This window comes from Nelusetta ayraudi, unplaced genomic scaffold (assembly GCF_046127955.1).
Source record: "Nelusetta ayraudi isolate G7.1 ecotype Tasmania unplaced genomic scaffold, CSIRO-AGI_Nayr_v1 ptg000098l, whole genome shotgun sequence".
NCBI lineage: Eukaryota > Metazoa > Chordata > Actinopteri > Tetraodontiformes > Monacanthidae > Nelusetta > Nelusetta ayraudi.
The window spans coordinates 760001-782825 of NW_027466148.1; the positions used below are offsets into that span (position 1 = coordinate 760001).

At 51.4% G+C, this 22825-nt stretch overlaps 1 protein-coding gene across 8 annotated transcripts in view; it reads right to left on the reverse strand.

The window, feature by feature from the left end:
• Nucleotides 1–9588: 9588 nt before the first annotated feature.
• The window catches only part of fbrsl1 (fibrosin-like 1), a 44542-nt gene continuing 31305 nt past the window's right edge, over nt 9589–22825 (reverse strand). For 3 of the 8 annotated variants that reach the window (XM_076048255.1, XM_076048250.1, XM_076048256.1), the window contains exons 7-15: nt 22499–22594; nt 20395–20466; nt 19631–19660; nt 19252–19323; nt 18359–18491; nt 17154–17231; nt 14798–14881; nt 12731–12995; nt 9589–12282 (exon numbers count right to left, since the gene is read on the reverse strand). In XM_076048255.1, the coding sequence (XP_075904370.1) occupies nt 10974–12282; nt 12731–12995; nt 14798–14881; nt 17154–17231; nt 18359–18491; nt 19252–19323; nt 19631–19660; nt 20395–20466; nt 22499–22594 (2139 nt within the window). In that variant the 3' untranslated portion in view covers nt 9589–10973. Of the gene's footprint in view, nt 12283–12730; nt 12996–14797; nt 14882–17147; nt 17232–18358; nt 18492–19251; nt 19324–19630; nt 19661–20394; nt 20467–22498; nt 22595–22825 lie in introns of all 8 variants that reach the window. The other 5 variants (XM_076048251.1, XM_076048249.1, XM_076048253.1 and 2 more) reach the window with 3 other exon arrangements.

Here is a 22825-nt window from a genome sequence, read left to right on the forward strand (position 1 = left end):
CAGACTGAAAGGGTGGGAGGCTTTTAGCATAGCGCTGCGGGAGGAATTAGCCGGACACGCAGATTGCGATGCAAAAATCAATGTCAAGCCATTTTTTCCCCGCTTTTCCCATTTTTTTCTTTGCTTGATGGAGCGGCAGACTCGGCCGTAATGAAGATTGACTGGATGCTGATTGCGTTCTAAATGACCTCACCCGTCAAACAGCAATACAGACAAATCACCAGCCAGTGCTAATTGTGGGGAAATATAAAATGTTAATCTTTCACAGCCGTAACACGCAGCGTGAATGATTGAATTTGTATTCGTTTTGGTTTAACTGCTGTGTTCGCTGCAAGCCCCCCTCCTCCCCCCAGCCTCAATCCCGCTCTCTCTCTCACACACACACACAGTGTTTCTCTCCCCGTGGCGTGTCGGGGAAAAAAACAAAAAGAAAAAAGATGTGCTAAGCCATAACGGCGTTGGGGGGTAAAAAAAAAAAAAAAAAAAAGGCATCTCGCGCCAGGAAACGACCTGCATGTGTGCAGATTAAAGGTCACTCCTGGCGGCGGTTTGGTCGGCCGCCCCGACTTCATTACCGGCAGCTCCGGCGCAGCCTCATCAGGATTCCAGCAGGGCAGAGGAGACGCACCTCCAGCAGCCCTGCCAAAGGCGCTCATTTGTCAGAGAGGCATGGAGATCACAGGCCGACAAATCTCCCACGTCTCCCAGACTGTCAAGCGCTTTGCCGGCGTATCAAAGACAAAAGAACAGAGGCCGGCGAGCGGGCGGGCGAGCGAGACAGCGAGCAAGCGAGAGCGCCGGTGCAGCCGTTCTATTTAGAGATGGTCGGCCGTTTAAACCCCCCCGAGCGTGCCCTTTTTGAAAGCGCCTATTAGCCTGGGTGAGGGAGATTACAAGCAAATAAAATTACATTCATTGTGATATTTGATTTCATAATAGCCCCGGAATTATAATTACACCACACTGGCACTTTTCATTTAAAAACCATTCGGGCCGACAACAAAGAGTCGGGAGATGGGAAGGTTGCGAGCGGCGCCTTCGGCCGCTATCAGCTCCTGTTTCACTGGAAGGAACAATAATGGGAGAAGAATGGAGGCTAATACGGGTGTAATCAGGTGAGAGTGCGGGGATTTAATGATATGGAACGGCAAGGTTTATTTTCATCTGTCAGTCTTTTTGGTCTAAACACTGGGGAGCCTGCTGGGGGAGGGAGAAGAAGATGAAGAAGAGGAAGAAGAAGAAGAAGAAAAAAAAGAAGTCTTTTCACCTCCTTCTGCTCCGAGGTTACACATCCCCCAGCGGCTGCAGAAATATGAAAACGCTGTGCTCCCCCCCTGCTTTAAAAAGGCCAACTCTCTTATCAACCAACGTGTTTGCTGCATCTCCCAGCGGAGCTCCGTCGCAACCTGACGCAACCAGGAACGCAGGCATTTACCATCCGGCTCGAACCGATGAGGGCCAGTCCAGGGTGAGGGGGGAGGAGGGAGGAGGGGGGTGCGGAAGGGCCGAGATAAGAGACATTCCCGGGCAGTAAGGCTTGCAGGAAGCCAGGCCATGAAGGCGGGTGGTGGTGGTGGTGGTGGGGGGTGGGGGCCGGGAGGGGGGGGGGGGGACCGACTGGATAAGCGGCACTTGTTGTTGTGATGTGTTAAATAGCTGGCCTTCAACGCCGCAATCAATCGCTGAGTGAGCCACTGTGTAGCCAAGGGTCGCGGCGAGATAGCCAGATGGCTGCAGCCGGTGGAGGCCTGCCTGCTCGCTCCCCAGTCACAAAGGGGCGATCATGAATCTGGCCAGACGGAGTGAGTGAGAGAGAGAGAGAGAGGGAGAGAGAGAGAGAGAGGAGGGGAGAAGGGAGGGTGACCATGAAATACCGCGCACTGAATGTTTTTCCTGTGTTGGTGTCATAAGCGGGTGAAAAAGATTTTTTCCTTTTAAAATTTGTGACACTGATGAAAGGCTGCTGGCTGATGGGCGGCCCAACGACAAATCAAAGAAAAATAATTGTGTGACGGCGCCGTCATCGGCCAGGGGTGGGCGGCTGTCCGAGCTCATCTACGACTCATTTTTCCGACTTTCCGACGCGACCGGCTCGTCTGGAAGGATGAGTGCAACCTTGCGTCTCTCCCCTCGACTAACGATGCCAGCCACTGCGCGGCATCGCTGCCCTGGAAACCAGGGCGCCGATGTGCACACACACACACACACACACACACAGACACACACACACACGTCAACGTTCTGAGGCGAGGCGTTTCTTTTTTTTTTCTCCATTTTTTTTTTTTTTTTGAACGTGCTCCAAAGCCTCCAGAGGCCTGCGCCGACTAATCTGCAAACAATCCGCTCGGCGGGCCTCGTTGCAAGTGGAAGAACAAGCCCCCTTAAGCTGTGACATTAATGAACACAGCCAGATAAGATAGCGTTTGTTATCTGGGTGCATGGAACTCCTGCCCAGATAGCAGATAAGGGGCCTTTCAAGCATGTTTTGCTGCCAGACACATTTCTGAGTGAGCGAGCGAGCGAGCGAGCGAGAGAGAGAGAGAGCGCTGGAGGGAGGGAAGGATGGGGGGGGCAAACAAAGCCGGGTGTGGAATGCTGGGAAGGCCACAGCAGAGTCGCCCACATGGGCCTCTTCCTTCACACCTCACAGTGTGATAACTCTTAAATTTAACTAAGGCAAGATAGATCAATAGGTTCCCACAGGAGTATGGATAGAACCATTGGCTGCGTGTAGGAAGGTGGGCGGGGTCATTGTGACGTCACCCAATTAAGCCCTGAAGTTGTTTTCACAGTCGGCGCCACCTTGAGCTTCCAGATGGTTTTGAAATCAGATGATTCCATATTTGGACATGTGGGTGGTACCGGAGGAGGCCGGTGATTGGAGCATGAGGGCATGACCTGACAGAGTTGGACAATTAGAGGCTGCATAATCAATTTTAGCAGCAATTGAAACCAACAAAAACATTTGAACCAACTAAGGTATGAATTTAGTGTCTTTAGTCTTTTTGTGACCATTTTTCAGTGGTCCCAGCTGGCCAAATGATAAAATAGCAGGTTGCATCTGTGTTGGCCTTCATTCTGAACCTGGAAGCTCCGCCCATCTTTATATACAGCCAATAGTTAAAACACACATAAATGGCACTTTAAAATGAATCCTCAGAGATGTTAAAGGTTCCATGTACGATGTACATCGCTACTGTTTCTGCCTTGTGTTTCTATTGTTGCTGTAACAACACAAATTTCCCCCTTGGAGGATCAATAAAGTTCTATTCTATTTCAAAATTTACTTTTGTGCCCTGTACGATCAGCTTATCCATAAACTACCAGCAAATAAGACAAGCTCCTTCCTTAAACCAGCCAATCGGGACGTCACAGAGAGCGCAAAAGCAGTATTTTTCGCAGGACGCTAAAATCCGTTACCGGGGCTCAATGTGCTGTTTTCTGCAGATGTGCTTCAGTCTTCGTCCAAAGTTAATTGTTACCGGCTGTTGCAATCCAAGACGATGAATTACAATCAGAAAATTGTTCTAATGTGGGACCTTTAATGGCCCGCTGAGCTCGGTCAGGCTCGCACATCCGCCTTCCTCGACCGTTTCAATTCCATTTGCGTCACGCTGGCCGCAGCGCTGTCTGCCTCCTGTCCAACTCCATTCTGCTCTCAAAAATAAAAACCCGACAGCAAACTTCTCGCGCCAGCAATCATCCTCCTGCCGAGCCGGCGAGAGACGGTTTCCTTCACAAAGCAAAACCCACCGGGGGGAATTCGTGGGCGGAGGCCAGAAAAAGAAGAAGAGGAAGAAGAAAAAGAAGAAGAAGAGGACGAAGGAACTGAAAAAGCGAGCTGCTTGGCCATGGGGTCACTGAAAACTGGGTGGGGCTAACGACGCAGGAAGCACACATGAGGGCAATCATCATTAGGGCGAAAAGGAACAAAGAGGAAGAAAGCAGGGCCAGCAACTCCGGCTAATGGTGATAAATAAAATAGGAAACCAATTAGAGGAACAGGCATTAGTCGCAATCACAAGCACAAACCAGGACCTCAAACAAAACACAAACGGCGCGACGATCTGAGCACCAAGTGCCATCAAAGCGTTAACGCAGGCGACGCTCTGCTTGACGAATCCACGGAACTACTGAGCGAAGAGAAGTGAAGAGACAGCGAGTCGTTCATTCAGGGCGGCAGGAAGCAGATGCTGCGCGGCGCCGGCGGCCGAGGCCTGGCTGCAGCCACGCTTCAGTCTCTCAGCCCTGCGTTTATTATGCGGCTTTAATGCGGAAGGACAGCACGTTTTATTTTTTAAACGTGTTATTAATTCATAGGCTGTAAAAACAACCTCTCTCTGCTGCCCCCCCCTATTTTTTTTTTTTTTTTTTGTCAATTTCATAATTTAGTGTTGGAAAGGAAACCCCTCTCACACACGGCCGCCAAGATGTGGATGCTGCCAGTCCGCCAGCAGCCGGCCTGGATAAATGCTAATGAATACGGCCGCAGCACCAGAGGGGACGGGCTAACGGCTAATTCTCATTCTGCGGCTTGGAGGAAAGAAGGAGAAGCAGGAGGAGGAGAAGAAGAAGGAGGGGGAGGAGGAAGGGAAAAAAAAAAAAAAACCCAAACCCAAAAAACTTCCGCCTCCCCGTATGCCAAGCGGCTCTGAGGAGATCCCGGGGATGAGCCAAGGAACGCTCTGCTAACTGAGCTCTGGAGAAATACGGTCACGCCGAGATCCATATTCAAACAAACTTCGCTCTTGGCCGCCGCGCGCAAGCCATGTTGTCACCAGCTGGCGGCGTCTCCCGCCGCCCCTTCAAACGCTGAGCCACTTTTGATTAACGTCTCCGCGGCTAATCATGAGCGGCCGCCGCTGCCAAGTTGGACGAGGCGGCCGCCGCGTATGGCCTCCGTTTGCCTTGAAATCCTGCCGGGTTTTTTTTTTTTTTTTGGAGACGCGCTTCGAAGCGATCCCCCTCGCCCCCTCCAGCTCCCCAGAGCCTTCTCTTGTCTAGTGCCCGTAGCCGAGCCGAGGCGGGTGGCGTGGCGTGGCTCGGCACAGCGCCATCTAGCGGGCTCCACTGGACGACAGCGCCGCCGCTGCTGCCAGGCGCAACCCAGCTGCATAAATGTTTTTCATTTTTGCGGCGTTATGTGCACAATACGGGCAGCAGGCGGGACTCTGAGGTTCCAGTGAAGGCTGGAAAGAAAAAGAATTCTCCAAATTGAATCAAAGTGGAAAAGTTATTTTGGCCGGCCGGCTCTCTAAACTCTCTGCTGCTCCTCCCTCTCTCCTGTGACTTCTTCATACTTTATTTTCTGGCCTTTAAACATTAAAAAAAGAAAAAGAAAAAAAGATTAAAAGCTCATGCTTTAAAAAATGCTATAGAAAGGTGTACTATGGATTGTGTTTCAGGACAGAGGTTTCTTGTCAGCTGTTTTACAGAAAGAAGAAAAAAAAAATGCTTTTTGGGCAACATACGTTTTTGGCTACAGTACCACGAGTGGCCACTGGGGAATAAAATAGCAGCGCAGCCATATTACCAGTCTGGTTCCCAGGTCTTAATGATATATCCATGGTGGTGGGTGATTTGCACTACAACCTCTTGGCCACGGTTGGCGCTGTTGCTGCTGGGGTGAGTGAGAGGCTCTGGATTGTTGCTCACGGGGGTCCAGAGGTGGGAAGACTTCAGACAACAACACTTTGTCACCGCCGTCTGGAATTCCAACACACCCTTCCCAAGTCTCTGCACCTCGGTGGCGGGCCTGCTTTCTGTCAGCTGCCGCTCTGTTGACGCCGAGGGGGCTAAAAAAAGACGGCAACCGAGCAGGGGAAGGACGCGCGCAGGCGGCGAGAGCCTTTTTAGGCGCTCGCAAACAACAAAGAGGCCGCTGTGAGCAGGAATCCAGGGCGAGCGAGAAGCTCTCGACCGGGCACTCTCTCTCTTTCCCGGTTCACAGTTCAGATGTAGTTTAGCGCTTTAGAAAGGCTCTCGTTGGGGATTGCCCCCCCCCCCCCCCCCCCCCCCGCCTGCTGCCAAGCGATGGGCTTGAACCCGCCGCCACCACTGCCGCCACCGCTGCTCCCCCTTAAATCTCCGAGGCCTTGGCCGACCCAAATGTGATCACGGCGGGACGGTGCCCCCCCCCCCCCCCCCTTCTCATAAGCAATCTCCATTTCAAAACAGCCTTCAAATGGGAACTAATGCATTAGTCCTCGCAGGGGGAAAAGTCCGGGGAGCCTCGGCACAGCGGCTCACAAACGCTTTCATACATGTTTTATCAGCGGGGGTGGGTGGGTGGTGAGGGTGCGGGGGGGTTAGTGTTCGGCCGGGGGAGGGGGGGAGGTGGACGGGCGGAAAGTGAACGAGAGAGAGAGAGAGAGAGAGAGAGAGAGAGAGAGAGAGAGAGAGAGAGAGCAGCTCGAGCCCAACCATTCATTTGCTGCCCATCTTATTAGCTTGGCACTGTGTTATTAGCTGCCATTGTGCTCGGTGAAAAGCCCCCTCAGGCCCGTCCCCACTGTTCGCCACTGAATCTGGGGGCCTGAGCTCCGTGCCAAGTACTTTTGGAGGTATTTGGGAAGCGTGGAAAATTCAATCCCGCAAAAAAAAAAAAAAAAAAAAAAAACCCTCAGCATTGAGGTTTCTCACAGATAAATGAAGAGGATTAGCGGAACAATAAGACAATGTCTTACCTCAGATACCAGCGTATCCTATTAATTGGGATTATGGTGGTGAAATGTGAAAATTGGTTGAGGGGGAGGAGGGTGAAAAAATAAAATAAAACACAAAACAAAAAAAGAAACCCAATCTTGTATCGCAGGCGGCTTTTTTCTTTCTTTCTTGGTGACACGCTGTCGGGGGAAAAAACAATCGCTCCATCCAAGAGCAGGCAGCGCGTTTCAAATTGTTAACAGTAAATAAGGTGGAAAAAATGATAATCCGTCACCCGGGCCGGTGAGAGATGGCTCTTGAAAAGAGCTGACAGGCGCAGAAGCTGCCGTAACCCACCTTGGGCCTGGATATGCGAGGCAATGTGTCAATTGATTCTTATCTGATGATGGACTATGTGCTGAAATAAATTGACCTTGCCAGACGATGAGTGAAATTGATGGAGCTTTTCATCTCCGGAGGGCCGTCCCACACTCAGCCGTAAAATGGATGGAGAGCGTGGAGATGGGAGTCGTGTGTGTGTGTGTGTGTGTGTGTGCGGGGAGTGAGGTGAGGTGAGGCGGACGGGGAGAGAGGGGGAGGAAATGGAAAGCGGGTTTCTCTCCAAACCGCAGCCTGCCTGGTAAATAACTTTTACAGGGGGGCATCACAATCCGGTAACAAGTACAGGGGTTAAGTACCAGTTGTTGACAAGATGATTAGGACGGGAGGCACACGCGGCGCTAGGGTGAAGCCGGCCTCCCGCAGATGCTACCCGTCCGAGGGTATATGTGGCTCAATTACAGGGCGGCCTAAATTGAAAGTGATAGTGATTTAAGTCTTCCCAATATGCCGGGGCCCATTCTGGAAAACAGTCTTTTCAAGGATCCCTTTAAAGCGAAGGAGGAGGAGGAGGAGGGAAGGGGTGGAAATAAAAGGCGCTGCCGCTGCTGCAGTGTGTGAGACACAGGAGCGCCATTGATTTTCAATAACAGCCCTAATGACCTGGCCACAGTTTGATCCACGCTGTCAGTAGGGGCTAACAGCGGCGGGCGGGATTGGTGGGTCTCAGCGCAAACAGCGGCGAGATGAGTAGTCGGGGTATTATCAGGATGAATTGGCCATCTCTAGACAAGCAGGGCCGAGGGGCCCAGGGGCCCAGGGCTTGTCAATAACCGGACGGGGGCGCCCCGGGGCTCCCTCGGCGGCCCGCTCCACAGCGCCTTCCGGCCTCATTAGAAAAGCAGATGAGTGGCGATGCGCCGAGGGGGGAGGTTGAGCAGAGGAGAGAGCCCCCCCCGCCCCCCCCCACCATCCCACCATCCCACCCACCCTCTCTGTCCAATCGCCTGCCTCCCAGGCATTAGTCCTCTTAATGAGTCCGGACCACGGGTCAATACGCCGCTGGGCTGCCGCTCGATAGCGGTTACCTGCAACACAAACACTCAAAACCTGCTTTCATACAGAATCAATGTCCTATTAGTCCCTCCCTGTATTGCCCGGGCCCCATTGCATTGATCCCCTCTGAAGAGCTCCGCACGCCCGCGTATGACAGATGATGGCCCAAATGATCTGGCGGCTTAGGCTACTCGCTCCTCCGCCTCGGAGCTTTTTTTGAGCGATGGATTGACTTTTTAAAGAAAAACAAATACGCACTCTTTCAAAATGACCAGGGTGCTAGCGAGCACATGCTAAGCCATGCGGCGGCAATATGACCTCTGGATGTGGGGGCGCGGCGGCCGACGGGAAGGCTGAGAAGGCGGTGGAAAATTCAATACCATTGCTTTCGTTGTATTTACCGTTACTCTCTGAAAAGCAGCCAATGAATAACTGACTTCCTTATTGAGCTGCTCTGGCAGATAATGAAGAAACTGAAAGGTTTAAACGGTTGTAGTGGTCAGCACTGACAGCAGACATGAAGGAAATATGTCATAGTGGACACCATAACCACCAAGGTACATTGGTCAATGTATATATGTGTACTATGTTAAAAAGACTTCCATGAGAAATGAAACTACTATCAGGACGAAAAAAGCACAAAAAAAACCCCAAAACAAAACAAAACAAAAATCCTGGTCAACGTTTTCTGCCTGAAACAGACGCCTGAACATCAAAAAACAAAAACATACTGTATTTTCGATCCAGATTACAAAAACGTTGCAGGTCTATTAAGACTGAATCACAAATAGCTACCTCAGCTGTAATCATAATGTTAGCAGAAGGATGAATGTCTCCAACATTGTTATCGGAACAGCTGGCTGTGACTGGCCTTGGAAAAAAGCAATTTAGCTGTTAGCTCTGACTTACTTTGCTCTTCTTTGTCTCTCTCTCTCTATAAAAATCCTCCTCATGTCCATCTTCTCTGTAGAAGAGGCAATGAAACCCAAACCAAGTGCAAGTGCTAGCAGCTAGCGACGCTTCGGTGTGTGTTTGATCATGCCTGTGTGGTGCAGCTGTGAGTGTAGGAAACCAGGAAAACATGGAGTCAATTTCTATTGATATGGGTGGAGTGGAACGGATCTGATTGTGAAGCAATGGAGCAATTAGACCAGTCATGCAACAATGTTTTCATGGTAAAGTCAGACCAGGGAGACCAGTTTGCTACACTCTACTAAAAAACAAAGAATTTTAGACACAGCTATTGTTGTGAGTGGTGCTATTTTTCAAACAGGCCTGCGGGGGGCGACTCAGGTGGTCCTCTGGGGGCTACCTGGGGCTCACGGGCACCACGTTGGTGACCCCTGGTTTAAGACATTAAGAAACACTGAAAAGCAGATTACATGTGCTTACATGTTAAGGGACAGAAACTTTTCCAAATTCTGAAATCAGACTTCTGGAGACCTAGCAATCTGTGTGTGGATCAAAGGCTCAGTGGCAAAGACAGACAGACAGACAGACAGACAGACTGACAGCCAGACTCGACGAAAAGACAGGCGTCGCGCCGTGTGACATTAGGTCCAAACTTTATTCCGTACATTTTAAACCATGAATGTTCATTTTCTTTTGTCTTTTTTTTGCACGCCTAAAACTCTACTTGTTTTTTTTGTATACAAGAGTCTAAGAAAAACAACTGCACAACACCACAAGGTTGACAGAGAAAGTCCTTTTTGCCGCCCGCCGGGGGGAAAAAAAAGAAAAAAAAAAGTCTCTTTTGTTTTCCTGTGCGGGGGGGCTGGCAGGGGGGCTGGTCCAGTTTGTGACTCGCGAGTCTTTTGCCATAATTCCGCCGTGGTTTCGTCCACTAATATGAACACAGGTCAATCTGAGTTTTTTCTCTCCCCCTTTTGCGTCAAAACGTCCAAGGTTCCGTCCGTCGGGCCTCCTCGTTAGGGTGCTGTGTGCTGCTTTGCATAGATTGCAGATGATCCTTCCAGGCCCTCGTACAACACCCTGCGGTCAGACTTCCCATCAGCCCTCAGGGCTCCGGGTCAGTAGCCACACCCCCCTCCTTCCCCCCACTCTCCCTCGTGTTTGATTTCATTTTGTTTTTCTAGAAATGGTTAAAAAGGCTAATAAATTTACACAGTCATTTTGCAGCGAAGGAATATTAACAGGTTATTTACAGCCTTTTGTGTTTGTTGGTTTGTTTGTTTTTTTTTGTTTTTTTTTTACAGAAGAGACTCAACAAAGACCTCATAATATATATTTATCTGCATATCTCAAAAAGGCAAAAAACAAATGAAGAAAACAGTAATGTAACGTCGTACATCGTCGTCGTCGTTGAGGATATCCTGGTACCATGAGGTTAAATTTGTGAAGTCCGAAACCAAATAAAAAAAAAAAAGAAAAAATAATAATAAAAAAAAAAAATCAAGTCTTTACAGTGGGTCATTGTGGATATGTATCACAACCAACTGGGATAAATATCGCAGAAAAGGCATGACTAATGCACAAAATACATAAAATTCATAGAAATCATATCTACACATGGAACAAGGATAGGAAATGTACAAACTCATTTCAGATCCCCTCTTTTCGCACAAAGCCGAAAAAAGGTACTGGATTAATATATTAATAATTATTATTATTATCAAATATTTAAGTCGGAAATAAACATACACACATTTGTGTTCTCTGTAACCGACATTAGCCAACGTCAGAGTCTGTTAAAAATAGAGTCATGGCCCGTGCTCTCGCCAGCCGTACACACCGATTCTTCTCTTTCACTTTGTACAATCAAAGCCTTTCCTTCGGGTGGGAGGAGTTTCGCTTCTCTCCGGTGGGGAGGGGGAGGGGGTGAGCACGGGGGTGGGTGGGTGGGGGGGTGAGAGAGCAGTGCGTCGAGTTCGGGAGGAGATTTCGGTTCAGCACAACTCGTCAACCCCGGGAAGCTACCGGGCCTCCACCTCCTTGGGGTTGCGGGAGGGCGAGTAGTCCCTGGGGTCCTGGGTGGTGAGGGGGGTAGTCCTCCTGGGCGAGGCGGGCCTGGCGCTGCCGGCGGGCACCAGGGGTGGCGGCGCGCTGAGCGCGGCCGTAGGGGGCGTCCTGTTCAGGGGCCCGTTGTGGCCCGTGGAGGGGCTGAGTCTGGGGTAGGGCATCCCGCCCAGGTGGGGCATGAAGGGCGGCATGTGCGGTAGGTGGCCCTCCATGGGCGACTGGTGCAGCTGGTGCAGCCGGGCCCGGTCCAGCTCCTCCCGCAGGTGGAGCCGCTCCCGCTCCTCCGCGTGCTGCCGCATGCGCTCGTGCTCCCGCCGCACCTCCAGCAGGTGCTCGTGGTGCGAGTAGTCGTGGGCCTCGCGCTCGCGGTACGCCCGCTCCTGCTCGTACACGCTGGGCGGGAAGCGGTGGCCCTGCTCGGCCCGCAGCTGGAAGTCCATGCGCCGCTGCAGGTCCAGGCTGCGGTAGGCCTCCCGCAGGGGGTCCCAGGGGAAGGCCGGGTGGGGCAGGCGCTCGCGGCCCGCCAGGGGGCTCACGCCCATGAAGGGCGCCATGCGGGCGCGGTCCAGCACGTTGAGGTTGCCCATCTGGGGCATGGCGCCCATGGAGAGGGGCAGCGAGTGGGCCATGGGCATGCCGTGCAGGCCCGGCGCCGGCAGGTCGCTGGCGCGCGGCGACGGCAGCGGCGGCTGCTGGGGCAGGGGCGGGTGGTGGTGGTGGGGGTTGCCCGGCTGGCCGATGTGCGGCGGCGGCGGCAGCACCTGGGAGGGCGGCTGGGGCGCCGGCTCCGAGCTCACCACCATCACCTCCTGCTCCTCCTTGCGCTCCTCCTTGATCTTCATGTCGTTCTTCACCTTGTGCAGGTGCTCGCCGGGCGCCGCCTCCTTCCTCTCGCCGTCCTTGAGCGTGGGCGGCGGCCCGCCCGCCAGCTTCAGGCTCTGCTCGCTCATCAGCGCCTTGGAGTAGGGCGAGGGCGAGCGCTGGGCGGGCTTGATGGCGTCCTCCGAGGGCCTCCGCTCCAGCATCTCCTTGCCGGGCGAGCGGCTCTCCTTCACCTTGACGTCGACGAGGCCCGTGGCCTCGCGGTGGCGCTCCAGCAGCTCCTTCTCCGCCTCGCGCACCCGGTCCACGCTGCCGCTGTGATGCCGGCCCGAGTCGCTGGAGTTCTGGCTGTTGGAGCGGATCAGGCTGCTGATCTGGTAGCTGACGGGCGCCGAGGCCGGGGACGAGCGGTTGGAGTGGCGGTTGCGATCCACAGAATCTCTGTTTGGATGATGATGATGATGATGATGATGATGATGATGATGATGATGAAAAAAAAAAAGAGTGTCAGCATTAATTGCGATGAGATTAAATAAAAGCCATGACGAAGCGCTATTTTTTAAAATTGCATTTTAATCACAAGCCTTTTGTCCCTTCCATTCACCCGTAGTCAGGTCCTCAAGCCGCTGCGCTACATTAGCTACTGTGTTTACGTTGAGAATTGCTTTACATAAATATGGACATAAAAAGGGAAAATAACACAATTTTAAACATGCAAATCAAAACGCGATTAATCACGATTAATTACGGTAATTCACGGCCTAATCCCGATTTGAAAAAATTATCGTTTGACGGCCAAATCAAAAAATTGTGATTTGCAAGCTCTATAGTACAATACTGTATTTAAAAACCCAGTGCAAAGTCTTTGTCTCCGCCGCTGCAAACCCACCTGTCTTTGTCCTTCTCGTCCTTCCCAAGCGACGAGTCTCTTTTCTCCCTTTCCCGCTCTCGCTCCCTCTCGCGCTCCCTCTCCCTCTCCCGCTCGTGGCTGTTGGCCGAGCCGCTCCGCTCGCTGTCTGCGGCTTTGGGCCACTGCGGCGGCGTGGGGAAGGTGGGCGGGGTGCGCCGGAGCCGGTTCCAGGTGTCGTGGTGGGGACTGCCAAAGGTGGGCAGTCCCCCCGGCCCCTCCTTGGAGCCGAACATGTTGTTAGACCCTGTAGAAGGGGGAGGAGGGGGAGGAGGACGGGGGAGGGGAGGAGAGCATGCGAGCCAGTGTAAGTTAATTGGGCACAAAACCTTCTTGAGGACACATGACGATGAGAAAGAGTCGACAACAAAAGCTGCTTTTGTCTTTGTCTCTGGAGGCTTCGCTCACTGTGGCTGTTAGAGAGAGTTGAAGGTTAGCCTCCCCCCCCCTCCCCCCAGCCAACCAGAGAGAGGGGGGTGGGGGGGAGGAAAAAAAAAGAAGAAAAAGAAAAACTCATTTGCTTTGGGACTAAAGGGCTCCCCTCCTCTCTTTGTTGGGGTCTCACTGGACCTCTGGAGTTCAGGGCCGTGAAAAGCCGGGGGGGAGCTTAGCATTCCGCAGCACGCCTCCTCCAATCACATCCATTTTCACCACAGGGAGGTTTGGTGGAGGGGGCGGGGGGGTGGACCGATTCAAAAACAGGAGGGATGCAAAGAGAAGGACAAGTGAGAGAGGCTGAGGGGGAGAGTGGAGGAGAGGATGCGGGGGGGCGGGAGGTCGGGGGGGGGGTTGAAGGGGACGAGGCTCGTCGCATCGTTAAAGGTCACATGTTGGGGCCATTTCTTCTTCAAATCCTGTCTTAATTTTTCATCCAGGACTCCAGCAGAACAACAACAAGAAAAAGATAAAACGCTAGAGCTAAAAAAAGATTAAAAAAAAAAAGTAAATGTAACCCTCTGTTTATAGCCTGTTGCAAAAAAAACTCCTGGAATTCACCTCAAACTAGGTTGAAACCTAATTTGGGTGGGGTGGGAGGGCAGGACTAAAACTGGTGCCCTTCATGACATCACAAAGGGCAGACTTTGACCAGGAGAGTGTGATGAGGAGGTAAAGCGAGTCAGATTGAAGGGCGGTAAAGTTCGCCAGTAGCTGCGTTTCCGTGACGCGTAGAATTGCGCAAAACCTAAACATGGCAATAAAACCTGGTGATGGAAACACCTCAACTTGGAACAACCTCTCAAATAAGGCTGAAAGGTTTTGACGCTCTCACGAGGCGGTTTTTCAGACATATTGTTATACAAGTATATGGCAAAAGTGTCATGGAAACACTTTTTTCTCATTTGCATGTGCAGCGGACGTGACGCACGGGCTCATGTGACCAGTTCACTGACCAGTGAAAATGGCGTGTTATGATTGGACGGAGGAGATGTATTATTTTTTAAAAGTAATCAAAGAGAAAAATATTACAACCATTCTTGACAGCAAACAAATGTAAACAAACAAAAGCAAACGGAATTCTCCTCAAATCTCGCGGGACGAGATTTGCGGAGAATTCCGGCTTCTGCGGTTCACACCAGTCAATGGAAACACCTGCAATTGGCAACTGCACTTTGTCGAAATTTTAGAAATATTATATATAAAGTTATATTATATATAAGAACTGTAATGGAAACGCAGCTAGTGATGGAGACCTGCTGGTGACAAGAGACCATTAGCTGCTAGCTGCTAGCCGTTAGCCGCTAGCCGCTTGAGCAGTGAGTGTGAGTCGACAGCTGCAGTGCTGAGCCTGCTGTGGAGGAGGTTCTGCTGCGGTGGGTTTTTTTTTCGCTGCCCCCCCCCCCCCCCCCCCCCCGCCGGCCCCCCCAAGCTTTTTGGACACAGAAACAAGGGCTAAGTGTCTCCCCCCCGCCCTCCCCCTCCCCCACCTGGCTCTCCCTGTGGTCCCAGCGCCCTGTCCTGTCCTGTCCTGTTCTGTCCTGTCCTGTCCTGCTCTGCTACTGGCCCACGGGGGCCAAACTCAAGTAGGGAGCGGTGGAGGCCAGCGCTTACCAAGCGAGGGGTTGCCTAATCCTCCGAAGGCACTGCTTGAAAGGTTGCCGAGGCCGCCAAAGGAACTGGAGCGACTGAAAGGATCTGCAAAATGCCAAAGAGGGATTAGCAAAAGAAAAAAAAATCTGTCGGGGGGACGGGGTGGAGGGTTGGGGGGGCTGGCGGAGGGAGGAGGTGAGGGGGGGATGCTGGCGAGCGAGCGCCTTACTCCCCCCACCACCACCACCACCTCCCCACCCCCGACACCCAACACCGACCCGCTACACGCTGCTTTTCACTTACAAGCGAGCTTGTGGTTGTTTGAGCGCGGCCGCCCTACATCTCTGGCTGATAATCCTGCAAAAACAGCCGGCTGGCTGGCCGGCTGGCTGGCCGGCTGGCTGGCCGCGTTTGGCTGGATTTACCGCCGCTATGCTGGACTGAGGCGTCTCTGACCCTAACCAGGGGACTCTGGGAACTAAGAACTTCCACATGGGGCTAATTAGCGCTGAGCCGCTGGGGCGGGAGATGAAAACACACACCATTTGAAAGGTCCAGTGTGTGTGCGTGTGTGTGTGTGTGTGTGTGTGTAGCGTTTGCGTGGATCCATCGGGACGCGGTGCAAAAGGAAAACAGCTTTTTCAACTGTTGTGTTTTTCTTCGGCTGACAACAAGTGTTGATATATTTGGGAGCTGCGGTTCCACGCGTGCGGACGCCACCATCAGGTCTGCAGCAGCCCGAGACGAGCGTGGATGACACACGTCGATCTTTCTGCAATACATGTATTAAACCGCAGCCATAAAGAAGCAAAAGGCCGTGCATTACAAAAATATTGTCTTGTCTGTTTGCTTAATCTGTGAAAAAAAAGACAAATTGGTTTCAAAGGATGAGTTCCCCCGAAAATCACACGGCAGCGATTCATTTTTTTTTTAAACTTTACATTTTGTGGATTTGGGTTCTTTTGCACATTTTGCAATCCATCCAATCCAAGAATTTCTGCGGAGGGAAAGCGATCCATCCGAGGCCTCGGGACGTTATTCAGTGAGCTGCAATGCTGCAGCAGCCCCCTTTAAGCCTTGAAATGTATAGTTTGGCTAACAACACGGTGTTAGCGTCGCCTTGACAAGACTGGACTGACGCGTCAGCACAAATGACAGCAGCCGCTGCCGGCAATCTTGTCTGCAGGCTGGAATTTATTTCCGTTCACGACATGAAGTGAATTAGAAAAATGTCAGCAGAGCCTGAAAGTCGTGAGTAGCAAATGGGCAAATGATGATTATTTTGGATGAGCCGCCCCTTTAAATCCAGGGGCACGAGCGGCTGGGGGCGGGGGGGTAAAAAAAAAAACAACACAAGTCTATGAGTCCACTCAGACACCAGAGTGAGTGAACAGAAGCGTCAGTGTCTGATTGGGCGCCGCCGCCGGGCGCCGCAGCCTCCGAATTTTTTTTATTTTTTTTATTGGAACAGCACAAATATTTACCCAGTGCACGGCGCTCATCAACTGTTAATTTGCAGGCTCCATATTAATTCAGCAGAAATCCATCAGGAAACGGCAGAACTTATCAACAGATTAGGGCTTAAGGATTTGCAGCTCTGGGGCTCGTTAATATATCGGAAAAGACAAACAATTGAGAAATCTCCTCTGCCTCACACACCAATTCCCCGGGCGGAGCCTCGCTAAGTCTTCCTCCTCGCCGCACTATGTATTCATAAGCACAAAATGGATTGACTCAAGGGCTTACTGCGTGAAATCAACTTGCCACTCTGAACCCAAACAGTGTCTGGAGGTAGGAGCGGCGGAAAAATATAATGAATGCACAAAAACAAACAACCCCCCCGCCCACCCGCCCACCCCAGCAAAAAAATAAATTAAAGGCGCGGTAAATAAATCCAACAACTGTGAAGCACCTCGCGCTGCTCCACGCAATGCTGGGCGCACGTTTATTAAGATCACCGCAAAAAAAAGGGGACAAAAAAAGGGGGAGGTGGTTATGAGTCACGCTGGCTGATTATACGACGGCTTTTTGTTCGCCGCTGGCACTGACTGGGTGTTTGGTGGAGGGCTGACTGACTGACTGACTGACTGACTGACTGGGGTGGCCAGCTGGGCTCCGTATTAACCTTCAACTGAACCGCGGATGAAAACTAGGAGTGAGCGGGACTCAAACGGCACCCCGGAGGCTTGTAAAGCGCTTCAACGGCGAGAGAAAGAAAGACGGAGGGTGATGGAGGAAGAGATGGCGAATGGGGGGTGGGTGGGGGTGGAGGGAGGTGCAGGGGGGGGCGGGCGGGAGGGCTGGGAGCAACAAAAATATTCAATGGGGAAAATAGGAGGAAATATCTTTTTTGGAATGTGGGTTTACTTACACTTACCTGCCAAGTGGCTAGGAGGCAGGAAGCCGCTGGGGTGGGGGGCGGGGCCATATGGGGATGGAGCTGGGTGGCCAGAGCCTATATATACACGTTAAGGGAAAAAAAGAAAGAAAAAATATTAAAGGACCAACGGGGAAAATTTCAAGGAACAGCTGAACATTGAACCAGATTAAAACAAATACATGTTATATATTAATATATGTTATAAGAGTCCAAACAATGACTTGCTAATAATAAACATTCACATGGAGATCAGATCAGGAGGTTGAGCCACTGCGAATCTGTTCAGTTTCACCGCTATAACGTGACAGTGTTCAAGGCAGTACCCTCCCTCTCCACCAGGTGCCCCTAATACCACCCAGCGGGCCTTTTAAAAGCAAAGAGCTACATTAGGAATGACGCGAAATGCGACGCAACCAGCTGCGCCTTTCATTGTAGAATTTCAGAAAAACCCCAAGCAGTATTTTATTCTCTATTTCCCCCTCCTTTCCATCCAGCAGCCTCACGTCGAGCCAAACAGCAGAGGAGAGGACACGGGTGGCGAGTAAACGCCGCTCGGCAAATTAGCATATCATATTTTGCCTTGATTTATTTCTTTTTTTTGCCGCTTTAATTCCAGCCGTTCAGTGGCGCGGCTGCTCGCCGTTGCTTCCACGGCTGCTTATTGAGGTCAGTGCCTGCTCGTGCAGCGAGCCGGCCCTCTTTCACTGAAAACACCGCCGCCACCGTCCATGAATTGTTAATGAAAGAACCAATTAGACGAGTGCCTCTGACACACCAACTGCATAATTAGCAGTTAAAGGCCGCTCGCCTCGCCGCTGCCCTCCAACGCAGGGCAAATCAGTCAATTACCTCACAGAGAGTCATCCATATTCATGGACACATTCCACTCCCGTTACTGGCAAAAACATTGACTACAAACGCACTGTAATTAAGTGAACATTACATGAGAGGAGGAAAAAAGGGGGGAGGGGGCGGGCAGGGAGGAGGATAACAAAAAAAAAAAAATAGTTTCATTGTTAGCGGAGGAGGGGAAATCGTATCCAAGCTCATGGTCTCAAACCCGGGAGGGAGTCGCTCTCTCTAACACTCTCTGTCTCTCTCTCTCTGTCTCTCTCTCTCTCTCTCTCTCTCTCGGAAGCTGCGGGATCGTTGGGAGTGACCAGTCTGGGAAAAGCGTTGAGTGGAAGGAGGGATGGACAGACCTGTGGAAGAGAAGAGGGGTCGCGCCAGGTCGTGAGGGTAGGGGAACCCTGGGAAAACTCCAGGAGCCGGTGGTCTGCTGAACAGGTCCAGCTTCCCGTTCATGTCCAGCTTGTGAGGGTCCAGCTGCATTTGCTAGAGTGGCCAGAGAGGGAGAGGGAAAAAGAAGAGAGAGGATGAGGATGGAGGGAAGGTTCGGAGGAGGTGGGGGAGGAGTCGGACAGCTGAGACGTTGACGGCGGCGGAGCGAAGCGGACTGAGCAGAGGAGGAGAAACAGTTCTGGCTGGCTGTCATTGAAACAGATATAGGATGTCAGCTGAAGAAGAAGAAGAAGAAGAAGAAGAAGCGGGGAAACAGCGCCCTTTGTCAGTGAGGAGCAACTGTTGGCCCTTCAGATCTCCAGAGAAGAGCAACATTTAACCCTCTGTTTACAGCTTCCTAATAAAATTGACGCTTTGCTGCACTTTTGACATGACTGGAACGGTGAAGAGAGGTATCGGAGCCCTTTGTGATGTCACAAAGGACCAATTTCCAGAACTTGTACGCACCTCTTTCTGAAAAGTGGGGCAAGTAAATCCTTCATTTCTGTGGAGTTGACTGGCGGGTCAGCGCTGCAGGAACCTTGCTCAAGAGCACAACAACACGGGACCCTGGAGTGCTGAGTGAGTCACACAGCGACTATACTGCATACGTGCCTCCGTTTATTCTATAAGCAGCCGCCCGCCGCTGACCCACTTTCAAAAAGTTCTCGCAGTATTTTCGAGAACTCTCTCCCACCATCGCAAACACTTGAGGGCCTTTGCCTCCTGCTACTCGCTGCTGCTGAGCTACGAGCCGAGTCCGCTACGTCCCACCGCCACCGCCGCCGCCGCTGCCGCCGCGCTGGACACGCACCTTCATCTTCTGCTGGTGGTGGTAGATCTGCCACGCGATCTGGACGTGCACCGCGCACCACTTGCCAGGTTTCTGAGAAATTTCAGACAGACCGGGAGGTTAGCGCGCCGGGCTCTTGGTGGCGCTAGAGTGAAAGACTCTGGGCCAAACGACAAGGTGCGACCGCGTCAGGAATCCCTCCGCCTCGCGGGGGGAGAGATTGAGTGTCGAGCGCTAGCCGACACCAACTCCACTCCAATAAAAACCTGAACGCTCTCCGTAAACTCTGCCAGAAGTGGCGGCGGGCCGGAGAATTCACAGGTTCACACTTTGTAGTTTGACCAGAGAGATAAAAAATCATTTAGCGGAGGAGAGAAGAGGGAGGGAGGGAGGGACTCACCCGCACCGGCGTCCTGAAGGGATCCGATATCTGCAGGGAGACACTGATTAGCCTGATTCCTCATCTCTATATATCTGTGTGTGTGTGTGTGTGTGTGTGTGTGTGTGTGTGTGTGTGTGTGTGTGTAGGGCTGGGTGCCATTAAAAATGCTTGACACTGCCAATTTTGATAGCCTGATGTCCTTTTTTTTTGATGGCAGATGTTTCAAAACCATTTTGAACAACCAACCAAAATGTACTGAAATGTGCAGGTACTACCCAGACAATTAGAATATCCTGAAAAGGTTGTAGTATTTCTGCAATTCCAACTTAAAAAGTGAATTTGACATGTTATATTAACGAATAATATGCAAATCAATATGTTTCAAGTTTTTATTTCTTTGGATTTTGCTGATCAGGTCTTGCAGCTTAAAAAAAACCCCTCAATTTCAAAAACTCAAGTCAAATCTTTATCAAAATCTTAATCAGCAAAGTTACAACAAGGAACTGCTTGAGATGTCAATTTGCGTGTAACGGCTCAATAACATTTGTTGCTTTCATCTTTTATGTTAAATTGCCAAAATAAAACAACTTTTACTCGATATTCTAATTTTTCGGGTAGTACCTGTACTCTTACTGTCACAGCACAGCACAGCACAGCACAGCGCAGCACAGCACAGCACAACACATGTGTATGTGATTATATATATATGTATATATACACACATACAAAAATGTGTTCATGCAAATCCAATCAAACGCAAAGCATCGCTGCTCTTCTCTTACCCGTGGATCTTTCTGTAGGAGTGTGTGAGGTACTGCTCCGGGACGAGCTGCCACGTCGATGGGATTGGAGGCCTGATGGAGAGATGGAGAGAGGGAGAGAGAGAGAGAGAGGGAGGGAGAGAGGGAGAGTGAGAGAGAGAGAGAGAGGGAGGGAGAGAGAGAGGGAGAGAGAGAGAGAGAGAGAGAGAGAGAGAGAGAGAGAGAGACGCATGGCAATCAATAAATCTGAGCTGGCTAAAATCAAGGCTGTGTGTGTTTGTGTGTTTTCCAGCTTTAAACTGCTCAGCATTAGAAGGAGCAACTCGAAGTCAAAAGACAAACAATAAAAAAACAAAAGAGCAAACAAACAAAAAAAAAAAAGCCCCTGAGTGAATCGAGAGTGGCGCTGCTGAGCGACAGCTCGAGGTCTTAACTCCTCCTCCCTGGGGGGGCGTCGCTCTAACCTTATCTCCTGCCGTCGCTCAGCAGCTCGCTAATCCTCAACCACTGCCATGATACGGTTGATGTCGGCAGTGAGAAGAAGAAGAAGGAGGAGGTGGGGGTGGGGGGTGGGGTGGGCAGGGGGGCCCTACAGCAGCAGCAGCAGCAGCAGCAGCAGCAGCGACACCTCCTCTGATGAGCCCGATACCCTCGTTAAGTCTTTTGGGGCGCCGCCATCAGCCTGATTAATCCGTCCCTTCACTGTACACCAGGGACGTGTGGTGGGGGGGTGAGAGGGTGAGAGGAGGAGGTGGGGGTGACCTGGGTCACCAGCTCGGCAAATACCACCCCCGAACCCCCCCGGCAAGGAGCTCCACTCTGAGAATTAGCTGAGGCTTTGGGTGCGCAGGACTCTTTCTTGAACCATCTGGAGGAGCCTTTGACAGCCAGGGGCCCCTGGGCGGCGGCGGCCCCTGGGAACAGGGCCAGAGGATTTAGGCCAGCTTTGATTGGTGGCTTACACCGGGTCACAGCCGCTGGGCATCTGCCAGACAGCCTCACATCCTCCTCCTCGTCCTCCTCCTCCTCCTCCCCTCTCCCTCCATCCATCCATCCTCACTAGCTCTGCACCCCGGCCCCCCCTCCACTGCCTCCCTCGCCTCTCCCGCAGCATGAGGCCGCCGTCTCATCTCTTCTCATCTTTGGCGCTGATTGTCATGCGTCAGCACGCAACTCTGACCCCGCCGCAGGTCGGCTGGAGTCTGCAAGGAGGATTACGGATGGATTTATGGATATAAACGCCGTGGGGAGGAGGAGGGGGGTGTGGGGGGGTGGTTGATCTTAAGGATCATGTTTGACAAGCTCACGGCTCCTCCGGCAGGGGGGTGTGGGGGGAGGAGGATGAGGAGGAGGGGGAGGAGGGCGGGGATCCCGGGAAGAGAAAACATAAATTTATTCATATGAAGCGGCGGAAAATAAATCACCTGATTGTTGTTGTACTTGTACAGGAGTTGTATTAAGCATTAAGCAGGTGTCACTCAGTCACTGTGAGTCCAATCAGATTATACACAGCGGTGGGAAAAAAAAGTTTTTCCGATTTCGCTTTGCTTTGCAAGAATATAAGAAGTACAAGAATTTAGTGTTGTTATTTTTGTCTTATTAACAATAAACAACAATCTGATGCAGCAAAACCTTTTGCAAAAAAACTATCTGGCAGGTATTTCACGACAACAATTGTATTTATTTTATATTGTGTATTTGCAAACTTTTTTTCCACAACCGTGTACAGTTTTTTTTTATTTGTCCCCCTGCTGGGGGAAACTGTCCCTGCACAGACTTTTAAAAGCCACAACAGACCTCATCATCGGCTTTGGTGGGCAACACGCAGGACAAAAAAAAAAATAGTTTCATACATTTCAAATATATTATTGACTCATCCATCGCTCAGCACTGCTAGAGTGCATTCAAGCTGGCATGAAGTGAAACGGGAGGCGACCGCTGTGGCCAATGTGAGGCGGGAAAGAGGAAAACCAAACAAAACAACCAAAAAAAAAAAGAAAGTGGAAAATGCGTGGAAATAAAATAAAAAAAACAAAAAGACTGAAAAGAAAAATTGCCTGGTATGATGCATGAGTGAGTGAGTGAGTGAGTTGTCGCGGGCGGAGGGCGGGGGGGTGGGGCTGACCTTGGGCTGGAAGGCTCCTTGCAGCGAGCTGAAGGGTCCTGAGTGAGGGAGCAGCGGGGGCATGCCTGGCATGGTGGGGGGGTAGGAGGGGAAGAACTGGGGAGAGAAGAGGGGGAGGAGGAGGAGGAGTAGGAGGAGGGATGGGAGACACGGGAAGACGCCACAAACAAAACACACAGACACACACACACAAAACAGAAAGAAAAGAAAAAAATCAAACAGAGAGAAACAGTAGCGGACTTGAGCATATGCACACGCACACGCACGCACGCACACACACACACACACACACACACACACACACACACACACACACACACACACACA